Raw genomic sequence first — 19,650 nt, forward strand, 5'->3', positions numbered from 1 at the left:
ATTTGATGACATGAATCTAACGGATGAAAATGAATGCCATGGGAGAGTGTGATTGTTTTGGGGACAAAGACTATATTGGAAAGGGCCTTAATGCAGTGCAGGAAGACTGAATTAGTTGACACAATAATAGAGCTCATATACTAAAGATTATAGGGTCCTGGAATGAAATTTTTAGTTGGTCAATTGAATTTTCTCTCTTTTACAATCATATAGGACCTTGAATAGCAAAAGGGAAAAAAATATAGGTATATGCATGTATTGTGGTATTGAAATTGCTTTAGATATGGCATCATATGGCTTGTGAATTCATTACTTACAGGGAAAGGCAACCCTAACCACATTGCTGCTTATATGAATAAAGTATTACTTACTGATATCGTAAATGATAGTCTTCAACAGCAAAAATCCTTTCTTAATGATTAAATCAATATAATATGTTGTACGGCGTGACCGTGTTTGAGGGCGAAGCAAAAAAGTTTGGGCATTAGTATCTATATCCAAAACAGGACAAAAACAACCCAAAGTTAGCACGCGGACGGAGCTGTATCAAAGCATCCTAATTTTGGACATTTGATCCGCCTATATATTGAACGCGGGAAATATAATGCAATTGATGTAAACAGTACATTGTGCCGTCAAATTCAGTGTCGTTATTTAGCAAATTTACAAACATAGCGTTTGAACCACAACAAAAACATGGCGTTAATCGTGGAGTGATTATATATGATTAAGAAAATAAGATTTACATGCTTTTACGGATTTTATGTAACATCTCAGAATGACGTGAACTAGGGTAGACGAGATTCAAAATGGAGGTATACATGTCCACGCGCTAATATTCGAATCGATGCCATTGGTACCAAACTTTTCAAGTTCCATAGGTATGGTTTAATTTTTCATTATTTTCCTATATTTTCCTTTTAAACATGTATATACGTGTTACCTATAGGGAGAGCTCTACTCTCACGGCCCTTTGGGCCGTAAGAGGGCTTCGCCCTCTAATAATCAATCATATATTTTAAATTACCTACCGCTAAGAGAGTGGCCATTGAAGTTTAATTTATGATGTCACAAAGTCGGTTCTGGTTTATTTTATCAGCAGCAACGAACAGTTAAGTTTGGAGCCGGATAGATTTGAGCCCATTCTTTCACAAGGAGAAATTAAGACTTTTCAGACATTCAGTTAAGTCGCAGCGTCGCTTGCCACGGCTGAAACATACGCTTCTCTTCCCTTTCACCCGTGGCTCTCTGCGTGACAATTTCGTTGTTTCTCATAAATATGCATGACATGATTCGGACAATCACTTAGCTTCCGAGTAAGACTTAACCGGAGATTTAAACTGTTTATAGAATGAGGCCATATTACTTTGACCAATCAGAACACTTGTTCTTCCACTAACAAACGCAAAATCATTGTGTACACGTGTTTAACATTGGCAGTTATGAAGGTGCATTTATGAGGATCATAATGTTTTTCTGTCACTAAGAACAGGTGGTGAGAAGTCTTTATACTACTGGGTGTTTCTAATGAAATATTCAGAGATGTTGTGTATTGGTAATTACCACCTCCCCCCCCCCCACCACCACCACCCCCCATTGGACCAAGTGGATATATATATAAGAAATAAACCGCAAAACTGTTCAGATGTCATCAATCTGTAGGACTTTTGTTTACTATAATTTCGGTGCAAAAAGAACAAGTTTTCATTGCCACATCCATTAAAGCTGTTTTACTTCTATTGATAATGGATTACATCATTCTCGTCATGCATATTTATGAGAAATGAAGAAATTGTAACGCAGAGAGCCACAGGTGAAAGGAAAGAGGAGCGTACATTTCAGCCGTGGCTTGCGACGATGGTCAGTCGCAGACCTGGCAGACGGTACGTGTCTCGAACCTCAACTTGTCATTATACGCAAATGATGGATCCACAGTTTACATAGTCTTTTTCTTTTCAGATGACTTGGTTGGGTCCGGAATTTCGAGAGAAAAAAACTTTTTCCCCATCTCCCCTTCACATTAATTAATTACCGTATATACTCGCCTATAAGTCGGTTTTTTGGGAGTCAATTTTTGGTCCAAAACTCTATGTCCGACTTATAGGCGCATCCTAAGAAGATTGGTATTTTTCTGGGTGGCGTAATGTAGTGTTTTTTTTAACAACTCCGACTACCACACAAATGATTATTGTTCACAAATATCTAGACGTATTGTTTATGTATTTTAAAATAAAGTACAAGTATTTACATATTTTTATCTAGTTTAAAATTATTTACATACCTGTAACTAATACTTTCAATTCAATTTCAATTCGTTCATCGGTAAAATTGAATTACGAACCCGATTTAATATTGAAATATTCATATGTATACCGGCTGAAATATATTTCTTAAAAGATTGACTATTTTTAACCGATAATTTAGATCATCATTCTTGACTCTTAAAAACTCTATTGTTGATACAATGAAGTATACCGGAATCCCACAATAACAGTTTGCGCGAGGCGCGTGCCACTAAGTAAACACAGTGTCAGGTACTGGTCATTAGGAGACCATAATTGCTTATAGGTAAACAAGGGATCATGGTCCATAATAGATCAAGGGATGCATTTAAACTCCAAACGGATATGGCTTGGATATTGAGCACCTCATAATTATTGATTTCTCAAAATATTTTTTGAAACATAGGTAAAAACACTAGAGCATTGACTTGAAATTGTCAACCTATTCTGACAAAAATTTGTACCGACTTATAAGCGGGTCAATGACAAATTCCTACAAAATAACCTTAAAAAATACAACCGACTTATAGGCGGACCGACTTATAGACGAGTATATACGGTATCTAATTAGTCTAATAAACTTCTTGACAGGAAGGCATCAACCTATTTATTTGTAAAATCTACCACATGCACATCTATCTCATCAAAACCGGAATAAACAGTGTGACGTCAAAATTATTGATTTTTGTGGTCTTGAATACAAAAGAGTTCCACATCATGGCAGCCTTTATAGATGGTGGGAATTTCAATTTTTAACATTTTCAAATTAGTACTGATGATTATCTAGGCTGTATATTAACAGAATAGTAAGACAAATTTTTATCAAATGATTAATCCTATCCTTTATCATGTAAACAAATTTTGGGGTTGCCTTTCCCTTTAATAACAGGGTTCAATATTCACACTGATCACTTCGTTATGTCTGATGTGAATTGATTTTGGACGACCTGTTTGTTATCCTAGGCTATAGTGACGTAGCGACAAGTTTGGATTGTCACTATTCTGTTTATGTATTTAAAAATCAATCACAAATAATGTGAATAATATAAAATCCATTGGTTAGAACTTAAATTGTTAGTATTGTGGTCCAATGCTATAACAGAAATCCATTTTCAGTATTCCGAGAATGTGAGAATATATATGTAACATTCAGTGAATACAATTAGGGTATTCATACCAGTGGTAAAGAAACCTTGTTTAAAGAATCTAAGGAAAATTTGAACTATGAAGGAAACCATTAAGAGAGGTTGTTTAAGACATTAAGGACTATGGGGCGTCCATTGCTCATTTATAAATTTGAGAAAATATTCTGTTCTTACTGCAAAACTGCCAGCGTTATCAGCCAAATTTAGTTCAGCGTGGACTTTAAAGAGAGTTGTAGTAGAAAGCATGGAACATTTCAGAGAGTATGAGAGTGACGATAAGGAGATGGATGACAGGCAGAATATGATGTGAGCGAGGACAAATAATGAGATTCTGTTAGAAACTGAAATAGAAATGCATAAAATTTCTAAACTAATTATTGTAACATTTAAAATCTCTTTGTTAAATATTTTTCTTTGGGCATCCTGAAACCCATTAGGGCAACCTGAGATCAGTACCTGGGTTGTCCAATGGTGAGTCCAAATTCTGACGAGTGTCGAACCCTGTAATAATACTTGATGTGAGGTAATTTTTAGAAAGTGAACAGGCCAGGCCCATTAGAAATTTCAAAGTGATATTGGGGCAATAAAAAGTGGTAAGTCAGGCAATTAATGATTAGCTCTAGCTATTAAAATACCCCATTCCAGACATTACAAGAAGTATCTAAATGCTAATTCAGTCTGAGAAGTTTTCCAAACTCTGGATAAAAGAAGTTAAAACTCCATATCATTCGAACCAGGGAATATTCAGACAATGTGATGACATATGTCAGAATACAAAGGAAAATTCACACATGCATGATACTGTGTACTTTAATAATTATGAGCAGCTCAAATTAATGATATCAAACTATAATCATGTGCATTATAAGCTTGTTTTACAATAATTAATCCCAATTGTGGTTGATTAATTTTTTTTCTCTTGTCAGTGTACACAATGTCTAGAGGTGGATTTAGGAGCAACTATGGTGGTGGCGGCAGAGGGGGAGGAAGAGGGGGTGGATTCCGCGGGGGTGGAGGTTTGTTATTTATAATTATTTATTATTGGATTAAACATTCTTTTTGAAGAATTTATCAATGTGTAAACTCTGGACATTTTACTCACAAACTGAGTAAAAGTGTGAAGCACTTTTATGTAAAGTTTGTGAGTAAAATGTCCAGAGTTTACACATCGATAAATCATTCAAAATTTTTTTTTGATTCTTATAATTCCAATTCGTTCCCTGTATCATCAATTTAAAAACTGTTCATAGTTTCCCTGCACTATGTTATTTGTTTTCAGGCGTTTTAGTATACATAGCGTTTTTGGATTTATTGATGTGTAAATTCTCATTTTGCTTTATTTTTGTCCAATCAAAACTATTGTAATCAGTAGCATTGGAATATCATTATTTACTGATTTACTACAGTGAACATAAATTTCAGCCTAGTACGGTAGATACACATAATCACAATCTGTGAACTTCTCTAAACCAACCAGTTACCGGACTAGTGAAATAGCTGGATTAAAGGGTGATGGTATATCACTATAATCGTTAGATGTTTATTCTTTGTCCAAACACCTTTCTTCATATAAAAACCAATTTGGAAGTTTGGATAACTACAAGCTGCATCATCACTGTAATAATCCCCAAGCAGCTAACATAGACACTATATGCAAGTTGGGTATTGTTCACTATGATCCTTAATTGTCACTGGACATTTTATTAAAAGACAGAAAACACATAGCCATCCCTCTTACCTTTGTTATGTCTATCACTGATGTAACTAACTTTGTTATGTCTATCGCTGATGTAACTAACTTTGTTATGTCTATCACTGATGTAACTAACTTTGTTATGTCTATCGCTGATGTAACTAACTTTGTTATGTCTATCACTGATGTAACTAACTTTGTTATGTCTATCACTGATGTAACTAACTTTGTTATGTCTATCGCTGATGTAACTAACTTTGTTATGTCTATCGCTGATGTAACTAACTTTGATGATGTAACTAACTTTGTTATGTCTATCACTGATGTAACTAACTTTGATGATGTAACTAACTTTGTTATGTCTATCACTGATGTAACTAACTTTGTTATGTCTATCACTGATGTAACTAACTTTGATGATGTAACTAACTTTGTTATGTCTATCACTGATGTAACTAACTTTGTTATGTCTATCGCTGATGTAACTAACTTTGTTATATCTATCACTGATGTAACTAACTTTGTTATGTCTATCACTGATGTAACTAACTTTGTTATGTCTATCGCTGATGTAACTAACTTTGTTATGTCTATCACTGATGTAACTAACTTTGTTATATCTATCACTGATGTAACTAACTTTGTTATGTCTATCACTGATGTAACTAACTTTGATGATGTAACTAACTTTGTTATGTCTATCACTGATGTAACTAACTTTGTTATGTCTATCACTGATGTAACTAACTTTGTTATGTCTATCACTGATGTAACTAACTTTGTTATGTCTATCGCTGATGTAACTAACTTTGTTATGTCTATCACTGATGTAACTAACTTTGTTATGTTTATCACTGATGTAACTAACTTTGTTATGTCTATCACTGATGTAACTAACTTTGTTATGTCTATCACTGATGTAACTAACTTTGATGATGTAACTAACTTTGTTATGTCTATCACTGATGTAACTAACTTTGATGATGTAACTAACTTTGTTATGTCTATCACTGATGTAACTAACTTTGTTATGTCTATCGCTGATGTAACTAACTTTGTTATGTCTATCACTGATGTAACTAACTTTGTTATGTCTATCACTGATGTAACTAACTTTGTTATGTCTATCACTGATGTAACTAACTTTGATGATGTAACTAACTTTGTTATGTCTATCGCTGATGTAACTAACTTTGTTATGTCTATCACTGATGTAACTAACTTTGTTATGTCTATCACTGATGTAACTAACTTTGTTATGTCTATCACTGATGTAACTAACTTTGTTATGTCTATCACTGATGTAACTAACTTTGTTATGTCTATCGCTGATGTAACTAACTTTGTTATGTCTATCACTGATGTAACTAACTTTGTTATGTCTATCACTGATGTAACTAACTTTGTTATGTCTATCACTGATGTAACTAACTTTGATGATGTAACTAACTTTGTTATGTCTATCACTGATGTAACTAACTTTGATGATGTAACTAACTTTGTTATGTCTATCACTGATGTAACTAACTTTGATGATGTAACTAACTTTGTTATGTCTATCACTGATGTAACTAACTTTGATGATGTAACTAACTTTGTTATGTCTATCACTGATGTAACTAACTTTGTTATGTCTATCGCTGATGTAACTAACTTTGTTATGTCTATCACTGATGTAACTAACTTTGTTATGTCTATCACAGATGTAACTAACTTTGTTATGTCTATCGCTGATGTAACTAACTTTGTTATGTCTATCGCTGATGTAACTAACTTTGATGATGTAACTAACTTTGTTATGTCTATCACTGATGTAACTAACTTTGATGATGTAACTAACTTTGTTATGTCTATCGCTGATGTAACTAACTTTGTTATGTCTATCACTGATGTAACTAACTTTGTTATGTCTATCACTGATGTAACTAACTTTGTTATGTCTATCACTGATGTAACTAACTTTGTTATGTCTATCACTGATGTAACTAACTTTGTTATGTCTATCACTGATGTAACTAACTTTGTTATGTCTATCACTGATGTAACTAACTTTGTTATGTCTATCACTGATGTAACTAACTTTGTTATGTCTATCACTGATGTAACTAACTTTGTTATGTCTATCACTGATGTAACTAACTTTGTTATGTCTATCGCTGATGTAACTAACTTTGTTATGTCTATCACTGATGTAACTAACTTTGTTATGTCTATCACTGATGTAACTAACTTTGTTATGTCTATCACTGATGTAACTAACTTTGATGATGTAACTAACTTTGTTATGTCTATCACTGATGTAACTAACTTTGATGATGTAACTAACTTTGTTATGTCTATCACTGATGTAACTAACTTTGATGATGTAACTAACTTTGTTATGTCTATCACTGATGTAACTAACTTTGTTATGTCTATCACTGATGTAACTAACTTTGTTATGTCTATCGCTGATGTAACTAACTTTGTTATGTCTATCACTGATGTAACTAACTTTGTTATGTCTATCACTGATGTAACTAACTTTGTTATGTCTATCGCTGATGTAACTAACTTTGTTATGTCTATCGCTGATGTAACTAACTTTGATGATGTAACTAACTTTGTTATGTCTATCACTGATGTAACTAACTTTGATGATGTAACTAACTTTGTTATGTCTATCGCTGATGTAACTAACTTTGTTATGTCTATCGCTGATGTAACTAACTTTGTTATGTCTATCACTGATGTAACTAACTTTGTTATGTCTATCACTGATGTAACTAACTTTGTTATGTCTATCGCTGATGTAACTAACTTTGTTATGTCTATCGCTGATGTAACTAACTTTGATGATGTAACTAACTTTGTTATGTCTATCACTGATGTAACTAACTTTGTTATGTCTATCGCTGATGTAACTAACTTTGTTATGTCTATCGCTGATGTAACTAACTTTGATGATGTAACTAACTTTGTTATGTCTATCACTGATGTAACTAACTTTGTTATGTCTATCACTGATGTAACTAACTTTGTTATGTCTATCGCTGATGTAACTAACTTTGTTATGTCTATCACTGATGTAACTAACTTTGTTATGTCTATCACTGATGTAACTAACTTTGTTATGTCTATCGCTGATGTAACTAACTTTGTTATGTCTATCACTGATGTAACTAACTTTGTTATGTCTATCACTGATGTAACTAACAAATGAAAAGTACTGTCCCGCTTACCTAAACTTTGTTATGTCTATCACTGATGTAACTAACAAATGAAAAGTACTGTCCCGCTTACCTAAACTTTGTTATGTCTATCACTGATGTAACTAACTTTGTTATATCTATCACTGATGTAACTAACAAATGAAAAGTACTGTCCCGCTTACCTAAACTTTGTTATGTCTATCACTGATGTAACTAATAACAAATGAAAAGTACTGTCCCGCTTACCTAAACTTTGTTATATCTATCACTGATGTAACTAACAAATGAAAAGTACCGTCCCGCTTACCTAAACTTTGTTATATCTATCACTGATGTAACTAACAAATGAAAAAGTACTGTCCCGCTTACCTAAACTTTGTTATATCATATACTTAGTAGTGTATCAACCCTGATACACCTATCTTGGCTAGGGTGAGACAGCTGCAAGTAGATAGGGCTGTCTCGCCCTAAGGGCCGAGCTATCTCTGTCTCGGCCCGTTGTCAAGGCACTGTCTCGCCCTCAAATTTCAAATGGCTATTTCTTCTTTAATCTTTTGAAATCTAACATAACTACATGAAAAAATGGTGTTAGAGACAATTTTTTTCAAATATAATACTTTCTTCCACGACAAAATTTAATTTAAGCAGAAAAATTAAATAAAAACGTTTTCAAAAACAGCGCTAAATTGTAGCGAGTATCTAAGCAAACGGGGGTAACCCAAGTAACAATTGTTTATTTAGAACAATAACACGTTTAACTTCATTTAAAAAACAATCAACGTTCTAGGCGACAGAAAACAGTAGGAGGATTATGGAGGGTGATACTAAAGCATTATTAGAAATTCCCGGTCCTAATGGAGATCAAAATGTTAATTTACGGTAATTTTGATGTAGAAAACTAAAACGATTTCTGAAATCTAAAATCTAGAGGACTTGGCAATGTAACTAACAAATGAAAAGTACCGTCCCGCTTACCTAAACTTTGTTATATCTATCACTGATGTAACTAACAAATGAAAAGTACCGTCGTTCTTATAAACTATGAATTTAAATATTTCTTAGGATTGTTTAGTCTATGAAGATCAAGAAAATATATAAATTAATGTATTTTTTGTTAATTACATGTATCATGAAGAAATAATTGATCTAAACATTACACTTTAATGAGATTTGATACAAATATCAACATTCACCAAATGTTTTGTCCATGAGTATCCTTTGTTAGTTCAATATTTATATACATATAGGATCTTCAATGATTTGTGGTTTGATAAGTCATCCAACAAGTTTACTTGATTGTCCTGTGTATGAACATATTAGAAAAATGCATTCAAAACTACTAGATATTAATACCTTATTTTGTTTACTAAATCCACATAACCTTGTATCTACAAAACAAACCTGTCTATACATCAGAGACTGTTTTAATGTTAGAAATAAGTTTTCAACAGTTTGATATTTTGTAATGTATCAATATATATGTGTATCTATGTATGGCTAACAACACATTCTTATATAATGTGCTTTAGTGCCAATAAAGAATTGAATTGAATATCTTCTAGCCTCCAGGATTTTCTTTCCAGTTTAGAATCCAACACTATGACATGAAGTATATTGATGAACTGAATTTAAAAATTGCATTCAGTTCTGAAACTACAGAATTCAGACATCCCATACTGTGACTCCATATGATTGATATGGATGCTGATAATTTGCTTAATGTTGTAGGGGGTCGAGGTGGAGGAAGAGGGGGGTATGGAAACAGATACGATCAGGGCCCCCCAGAAACTGTAAAAGGTAAATTAAAGTAATCTGTTCTGCAAAACGCAGACTAATCTGTTACCATGGTAACAGGTAACACAAAACGTTCTGTTGAAGGTAATACAGAACAAAATGTTTAAGGAAGATAGAACATGAAAAATAATTCGGTGTAACTTTCAAAAAACTTTTAGTGATATCAAATACGGACTGACATCAAATGCTCCATAATATCATATAAGTGGTGTTTTTAGCGAGACACAAATTTAGCGATTTGACCATGAATTATGGGTGTGTATATATATATGTGTGTGTGTGTGTGTAGCGAGAGCTAGTTTTAGCGACTTTATAATTCCAAGAAAGATAGCTATTAATTGTAGCAACCTCAACACAGTCGCTAATAATGCCAAAATTAAATCTTCACTAAAATTTCTACTTATATGGTATTCTCTTGCAAACTATCTTTGAAACTTAGCTATTGAATATGTGATTATGATTTCAGAACTCGGGGAGTATGTACATCCCTGCGAGGACGACTTGGTCTGTGTCAGCACGATAGAGGATGTCCCACATTTTAATGCTCCAATTTTTCTAGAAAACAAACAACAGATCGGAAAAGTGGACGAGATCTTTGGATCCATTAGAAATTTTGTATCCTTTCAAGTATATGATGGTCATGCTAAGATGCATATCTATTATTGATATATTGTCAATAATTTGTATTATGTTTGTGTATAGTAATACCATATACTATTGTAACCGAGCATTACTAAAGACATGCAAAGTGTACTACATAGTTTTACAATTTTAACATTCATTGTTTTATTTTTTGGCAAATAAGGCATTGATCTATAAACAAAACAAATACCGTAACAAATGAATTTGACAAAAATAACAATTTCATACTTTAGATTTCAAAAACCAGTGACAATAACTTACCAATAATACAGCAAAAAAGTATGTTCTGTAAGGAATTGACCTTTGAACTTACAAATAAATTCTGAAAACAAACTCGAACAACTTTAACTGCAAAAATACAATAATGTGTGAGCGTTGCAAACTAAAAGAAATAAGTGTCATTCACAAAAGTATTGTAGTAAAGTAAGACATAAGTAAATATGATTCTTACGTACCACAAGATGCAGCTGATACAAGCTGGACCGATCTTCAGAGATAAAAATGTCCACTGCTCTGCTTTACAAAGTTTGAAGGGTAACTAATACTTAAATATGAATCATGACTGTTGGACAATATTTTAATAATAAAAAATGAAATTTTATGTTAAAATGAAATCAACTTAATCCAATGCACAGTGGAAGTCCCACTCAATCCGACAGAAGAATATTTACGAAACTTTACAACAACAACAAATATAATCTACTGATAAATGAATAAATATATAAGAAATAAATAAAAATAGGTTTGAACTACCTCATTAAGAAGAAAATTGGAAATGTTTGTTAGATAGTGTTCGAGATTAGCAGTATGTCATGTGAATGCATTGAAACTTAGTCATTTGATCATTAATATCTTTTATTATAATTTTACCTTAATCTAGCTTTAGTATTTCTCAGTAAAATTATCAGAAAACATGAAAGCAAAATCATTTGCCAAAAGCACAAAGGTTTGTATTTTTAGAATTCAATCACCCGTACAGCAAAGTGATTTTCATTCCCTGTAGTTTTAAACATATTCTGAACTTATTATATATAATTTATTACGATTATGTTGAATCATAATTCTTGTTGTGTGTGTGTTTTACTGTACTCGCGTCCATGGTATTTTGATATGTTGGTGAAATGAAAATATATGGATACATAGACTAGCATCGAACATCAGACTTAGATCTCTTGAGTGCTTCCTGTTGATGGAAAATGTTTCCACTCATGGTCAGATCTTTATGCTAAAAACACTTCTTTGTTTTGTAGTTATTTATAGATCCCTACAAACTATTGCCCCTACAGAGGTTTCTGCCAGGGTCTGGAGGAGGAAGAGGTCGCGGAAGGGGTGGAAGAGGTGGGGGCCGGGGAGGAGGTCGAGGAGGGGGCAGAGGACGAGGTGAGGAACACATGAGTTCTAGAAAGTTTATTTAGGGTTACAAAGTGTGACTTAATGTTCTAGAGAGGATAAAGTGTGACCTTAATGGTAAGAAAATACCGTATATACTCGCCTATAAGTCCGATTTTTGGGAGTCAATTTTTGGTCCAAAACTTTATGTCCGACTTATAGGCGTGTCCTAAGAAGATTGGTATTTTTCTGGGCGGCGTAATGTAGTGTTTTTTAAATAACTCTGACGATTATCATGGACTACCACACAAATGATTATTGTTCACAAATATTTAGACACATCTTATTGTTTATGTATTTTAAAATTATGTATAAAGTACAAGTATTTACATATTTTCATGATTTTATCTAGATAAGTGTATATTATTTATTTTAAAAATTATTTACATACCGGTAACCAATTCTTTCATTCATTTATCAGTAAAATTGAATTGCAAACCCGATTTAATATTGAAATATTCATATGTATACCGGCTGAAATATATTTCATAAAAGATTGAATATTGTTAACAGATAATTTAGATCATCATTCTTGACTCTTAAAAACTCGATTATTGATGCAATGAATTATACCGGAATCCCAGTTTTCGTGAGGCGCGTGCCACTAAGTAAACACGGTGTCAAGTACTGGTAATTAGGAGACCATAATGACTTAAGTAAACCAGTGATCATTGCCAATAATAAATCAAGGGTTGCGTTTAAACCCCAAACAGATATGGCTTGGATATTGAGCACCTCATAATTATTAATTTCTCAAAATATTTTTTGAAACATAGGTAAAAACACTGGAGCATTGACTTGAAATTGTCAACCGATTCTAACAAAAATTTGTACCGACTTACAAGCGGGTCAATGGCAAATTCCTACAAAATAACCTTAAAAAATACAACCGACTTATAGGCGGACCGACTTATAGGCGAGTATATACAGTACGTCCAATATTTATGCCCCTTTCAGAAAGTTTTCACCTGTCAGTCAGTTGGTAGATCAAGGGTTGTTTGCTCAATATGTGTGACAAAATAAAACTTTTTCACTGGTATCCCACAAAGAGTAGGTGACCCCTATGGATTTTGAGATCACAAGGTCAAAGGTCAAGGGTGAATCTACTTTGGACATAGGAAGAGAGACATCAAACTTGGTACAATAGTTTTCCCCCAAAGATTTAGATATCCCTTGCTATACATGGGGCATTCATGTATGTTCATAATTTTCTCTGTACATTGACATAATATGACATGTGTGTCACTAAAGATATATAACAGTCTATATAGAGTTATTTGTAAAAGACAAATGTATTTCTATACAGTTTGGGTACATTTCATGTGCATTTTGTCCGAAACATTCTGTTTCAATGTTTTCTCAGTGAGAGATTTATAGCTCCTTTCTATTCCTACAGGTGGTCGTGGCGGCGGTGGTGGTTTTCGGGGCCGAGGTGGAGGTGGCGGTGGATTCAGGGGTCGTGGTGGAGGTGGAGGGTTCAGAGGTCGAGGGGGATTCAGGGGGAGGTAACCCCAGTGTGACAGTCTTCAGGAATGAATGTTTAGAAAACATTAAGGACAATTTTTGTAATGACATTCATTGCATTTATCATGTAGATGGCAGGCTATATCTTACTTTTGTCTGTTGGTTATGTGTTCAAGTTACATGTCATTTGTCTATGTTGTTGCATTGGATTAAATGTATCAATAAATGGATAATAATAAATATATAACATGCCCTTATTATTTTGGTATACTGTATATGTGAATAAGGACCTTGATAACTTTGTGAAATGCTATGCCCAGCTCTGTTGACTTTGACCTTTATCTTGTATATAACTTTGACCATGACATTTCACAAATTTGAAGTCTTACCTTGAATAGTTCAATAATTATGTCCCAAGTTTAGTTGCTGACAGAGAAACCAAAAAGCTGTTTTGTCTTCAGCTCATTTCTGAAATGATACTTAATACACAGAGGCCGGTACATCTTAATGAAGATAAACGGCTAGGCAGTAGTTCTTTTATGTCTGATCTTCTGTTTAATCAGGACCTCATATTTCTCAAATTTAATCTGTTTCTGGTTAGCCTTTGGAAGATGCTTTCATTAAACTTCATACAGAGATTCGTTGTATTGGGGATAACTATGTATCAAGTTTTGGTTACCCACTTGCCAGTGCAAATGTCAGTAAAGGCCTAGGTATATTAATTTTTGTCTGTACCACCTTGGTTTCCAAATTATATCATAAGTGCCATAATTTGTGATTAATCATTGAAGTTCATTTGAAAGGTCGCAGATGACCTCAATTGTTAGTTCCAAAGGTTGAGATCACACAGCAAAAAATGGTTTTCGGACAACATACCATATATTTTAGCAATGAATCGTCACATGAAGACTCGCTATTAAAAGGGGGTTGTTTTTTTTTTAAAGTCTACCCTGCTTAAAGACCAAATTTTGCAGCCCTTTACCTGCAATGGCGACATCTCCAATTGAGTGAATAATTCTCAAGCGAGACTTTAAACAATATACAACCAACCAATATTTCCATTATTTAACACCAAACTCTTTTGACATAGTGATCTTAACATTTACCTTTGATCTACTTTTTCGAAAATTTGAATATAAGCCACATCTTTCAAATCATAAGAGCTGTTGTTTTTATATGCATGTGCAATTTTTGTGAGAAGATCTTTCCAACGAGTGGCCGAATGGTTAGAGCATTGCGCACAAAATCACATGGCTTCTCGCCTCTGGTCGGCACAGGTTCAAATCCCATTCGCGCCGGTAAGTGAAAAAGTTTCCTAAGGTACATTGTATCTGGGTTCTATCTTCCACCTATAAAAAACTGGGTGCCACCAGATAACTGAAAAATTGTTGAGTGTGGCGGAAAACATCAAACAATCAATCAACCTTTCCAACGATACCTTTGTTGACATTGTGACCTTGACCAGACTTTGTTTTTGGAAATTTTCTAAAAAACAATTTAATCTTAGTCATATCTTTTACATTAGAGGTACAGCTTTCATATTTGGCATGTGTATTCCTTGTAGCAACACTTTTCCATTAGTACCAAAGTATTTGACCGGTTGACCTTTACATTTGACCTACTTTTAAAAAAATCTAATATAATCCATATCTTTTAAACCGTAAGGCACTGCTTTCGTAGTTAGGATGTCCATTTCTTGTAAGACCTTTCCATTGGTTCCAAATTTGTTGACCTTGAAATTGACATCTGACTTACTTTAAAAATTATTCACTGAAATGTTAAATACTCTACCACAAAGACTATTAGAATTAATTACTATAAGCTTAAAGAAGACAAAATGCATGTAATTTTGTATAATTTGAAAACATGATGTGTCCTTTAAGAATAGTTTACCACACACACTAAATACAGTCTACCAAACCCACACTGTATAGTCTACCACACACACTGGGAATAAATTCTACCACGCATACTTGGAATAGTCTACCACACACTGGGAATAGTCTACCACACACACTGGGAATACTCTACCATACACACTGGGAATACTCTACCATACACACTGGGAATAGTTTACCACACACTGGGAATAGTCTACCACACACACTGGGAAGTCAACCACATACACTGGGAATAGTCTACCAAACACTGGGAAGTCAACCACATACACTTGATATTGTCTACCACAGACACTGGGAATAGTCTACCACACAGACACTGGGAATAGTTTACCACACACACACTGGGAATGGGAATAGTCTACCACACACACTGGGAATTGTCTACCACACACACTGGGAATAGTCTACCACACACACTAGGAATAATCTACCACACACACTAGGAATAGTCTACCACACACACTGGGAATAGTCTACCACACACACTGGGAATAGTCTACCACACATACACTGGGAATGGGAATTGTCTACCACACACACTGGGAATTGTCTACCACACACACTGGGAATAGTCTACCACACACACTAGGAATAGTCTACCACACACACTGGGAATAGTCTACCACACACACTAGGAATAATCTACCACACACACTGGGAATAGTCTACCACACACACTAGGAATAATCTACCACACACACTGGGAATAGTCTACCACACACACTAGGAATAGTCTACCACACACACTGGGAATAGTCTACCACACACACTAGGAATAATCTACCACACACACTAGGAATAGTCTACCACACACACTGGGAATAGTCTACCACACACACTAGGAATAATCTACCACACACACTGGGAATACCCTACCACACACACTAGGAATAGTCTACCACACACACACTGGGAATACCCTACCACACACACTAGGAATAATCTACCACACACACTGGGAATAGTCTACCACACACACTAGGAATAATCTACCACACACACACTGGGAATAATCTACCACACACACTAGGAATAATCTACCACACACACTAGGAATAGTCTACCACACACACTGGGAATAGTCTACCACACACACTAGGAATAATCTACCACACACACTGGGAATAGTCTACCACACACACTAGGAATAATCTACCACACACACTAGGAATAGTCTACCACACACACACTGGGAATACCCTACCACACACACTGGGAATAATCTACCACACACACTAGGAATAATCTACCACACACACTAGGAATAATCTACCACACACACTAGGAATAGTCTACCACACACACACTAGGAATAGTCTACCACACACACTGGGAATAATCTACCACACACACTAGGAATAGTCTACCACACACACACTGGGAATAGTCTACCACACACACACTGGGAATAGTCTACCACATACACTGGGAATTAGTCTACCACACACACACTGCAAACAGTCTACCACACACACTGGGAATTAGTCTACCACACACACTGGGAAAAGTCTACCACACACCAGACATGGGGTCAATTACATTCAAAGTAATCGATTATAATTACAGATTGCATTGAAATTTACGATTACAATTACATCTATTTTGAAATGTAATTGATTATAATTACAATTACTTTGAAAAGTAATCAATTACAATTACAGATTACTTTTAGATACTTTTGCTGAGCAAAGCTTTATCTTTACTACTGCACCCATCCCACTCTAAACCAAGACCTAGCTGTTATTTGTCTCATAATTAAAACCCACATATTATAAATATTCCAGGTGACATGTCACACTCTAGGGAACTTAGATAATAGCACCCAGTTTCCAGTGCACAAGTTGTTTGTTTAGTATCTGTCAATTAGTAGAAATTCACCTGTACAGATCAAGTGTATCTAAACTGAATTCCAAGAAAGACAACCATGAGGTTTCTGTTTCTTTTTCATTAATGTAAATAAAAGGTGTATAAATCCTTCATCTTCCGATAGCCATTTTTGTTGTTGTTTTTGTTTTGTGGTTATGAAGGTTGGATTACCCCATCAGGAAATTTAATCAAACATTAAAACTTGATAAAACAACGGTGAAATCTATAGGCTGTTCCAAAAACAAATATGGGGGAGGGGTACATGGCCTGTTTTTTTTTCAACTGAAAGAAGATAAAACTATTCTAAAACAGTGAATCTGAAAATTACATGAAAGCCTTTTAATATAAAATTCAGATAGCATTAAAACGCTATAACCTAGTGCCAGACCGGAAAGCTAATATTAATGTGCTAAGTGGCCATCATTGATCCACATTCTCTGGAGGATCTTATAACTGGTATAACCAGGTTAAAATGTTTAAATAACTTTCAAAATTATGATGGGAAGTGTTGATATGTAAGCTAAAAATTGGTATGGCATTGTAACCTATGCCACAGAGGAAATCCGAGAAAACAACTAAGTTTAACATTCAGATTTTGCATAACAAACTTATTGATGAGCAAATATCTGTGTTGTAAGTGCAAAGGTAGTTGTCTGGGGTCCACACCACAACATCAGAGCATTGTAACTTGTCAACCATGCTTGCTGTTTAACATAGAATTTGATCACAAACTCATTCCACTACTAAGGGTGCTAACTCTATTTGGAGTTTTTTTTATAAAATAAAAATATAAAACATATAGAATGAAATAAATTAATAAATGCATCTGATTTAAATGAATAAGATATCAAGAAATAATATTTATAAAAACATCATTAGAAGAAAACTTGTTGATAATAAAAAAAAAAAACAACATGAAAAATATACAAAATTAATGAAAGTAATCAAAAAAGTAATCTAAAAATAATCATGATTACAGGGTAAAATTAATGTAATCGATTACAATTACATGTAATCTAAAAAGTACACGATTACAGATTACATTCGATTACATGAAAAACTGTAATCGATTACAGCTAATTACGATTACAGATTACGATTACCCCATCTCTGCCACACACACACTGGAAATACTCTACCACACACATTGGGAATATTCTAACACACACACACACCTGAAATTGTCTACCACACACACACTGGGAATAGTCTACCACACACACTGGGAATAGTCTACCACACACTGGGAAGTCAACCACACACACTTGAAATTGTCTACCACACACTAGGAAGTCAACAACACATACTTCAGACTTCCCAGTTTGTGGTAGACTGTTCACAGTGTGTGTGGTAGACTTCACAGTCTGTTTGTGTGTGTTAGATTATTCCCAGTGTGTGTGTGGTAGACAATTTCAAGTGTGTGTGGTTGACTTCCCAGTGTGTGGTAGACTATTCTCAGTGTGTGTGTGGTAGACTATTCCCAGTGCGTGTGTGGTAGACAATTTCAAGTGTGTGTGGTAGACTATTCCCATTGTGTGTGTGTTAGACTATTCCCAGTATGTGTGTGTTAGATTATTCCCAGTGTGTCTGTGGTAGATTATCCCCAGTGTGTGTGGTAGAATTTATTCCCAGTGTGTGTGGTAGACTATCCCCAGTGTGTGTGGTAGACTATTCCCAGTGTGTGTGGTAGACAATTTCAATTGTGTGTGGTTGACTTCCCAGTGTGTGGTAGATTATTCCCATTGTCTGTGGCAGAGTATTCCCAGTGTGTGTGTGTGTGTTAGAGTATTCCCAGTGTGTCTGTGGTAGATTATCCCCAGTGTGTGTGGTAGAATTTATTCCCAGTGTGTGTGGTAGACTATCCCCAGTGTGTGTGGTAGACTATTCCCAGTGTGTGTGTGGTAGACTATTCCCAGTGTGTGTGTGTGGTTGACTATTCCCAGTGTGTGTGGTAGACAATTTCAAGTGTGTGTGGTTGACTTCCCAGTGTGTGGTAGACTATTCCCAGTGTGTGTGGTAGACTATTCCTAGTGTGTGTGGTAGATTATTCCCAGTGTGTGTGTGGTAGACTATTCCCAGTGTGTGTGGTAGACTATTCCCAGTGTGTGTGGTAGACAATTTCAAGCGTGTGTGGTTGACTTCCCAGTGTGTGGTAGACTATTCCCAGTGTGTGTGGTAGACTATTCTCAGTGTGTCTGGTAGACTATTCCCAGTGTGTGTGGTAGACAATTTCAAGTGTGTGTGGTTGACTTCCCAGTGTGTGGTAGACTGTTCACAGTGTGT

General features: G+C 34.7%; 1 protein-coding gene and 1 long non-coding RNA gene across 2 annotated transcripts; one reads left to right on the forward strand and one right to left on the reverse strand.

Moving 5' to 3' along the window:
• Positions 1 to 832: 832 nt before the first annotated feature.
• On the forward strand, positions 833 to 13,858 carry LOC125670003 (H/ACA ribonucleoprotein complex subunit 1-like). The gene is made up of 7 exons (XM_048904895.2): positions 833 to 881; positions 4,354 to 4,437; positions 10,040 to 10,108; positions 10,572 to 10,720; positions 11,634 to 11,693; positions 11,998 to 12,127; positions 13,533 to 13,858. The coding sequence occupies exons 1-7, from the start codon at positions 848 to 850 to the stop codon at positions 13,643 to 13,645; spliced, it is 639 nt and encodes a 212-aa protein (XP_048760852.2). The 5' UTR covers positions 833 to 847; the 3' UTR covers positions 13,646 to 13,858.
• A 4,389-nt stretch (positions 13,859 to 18,247) lies between these two features.
• On the reverse strand, positions 18,248 to 18,653 carry LOC130053731 (uncharacterized). Its single transcript, XR_008802085.1, has 2 exons — positions 18,612 to 18,653; positions 18,248 to 18,542 (listed from the first exon to the last, which is right to left on the reverse strand). It is a non-coding gene; the product is annotated as an uncharacterized LOC130053731 (long non-coding RNA).
• Positions 18,654 to 19,650: the final 997 nt, after the last annotated feature.

Source organism: Ostrea edulis, chromosome 4 (genome assembly GCF_947568905.1).
Source record: "Ostrea edulis chromosome 4, xbOstEdul1.1, whole genome shotgun sequence".
Lineage (NCBI taxonomy): Eukaryota > Metazoa > Mollusca > Bivalvia > Ostreida > Ostreidae > Ostrea > Ostrea edulis.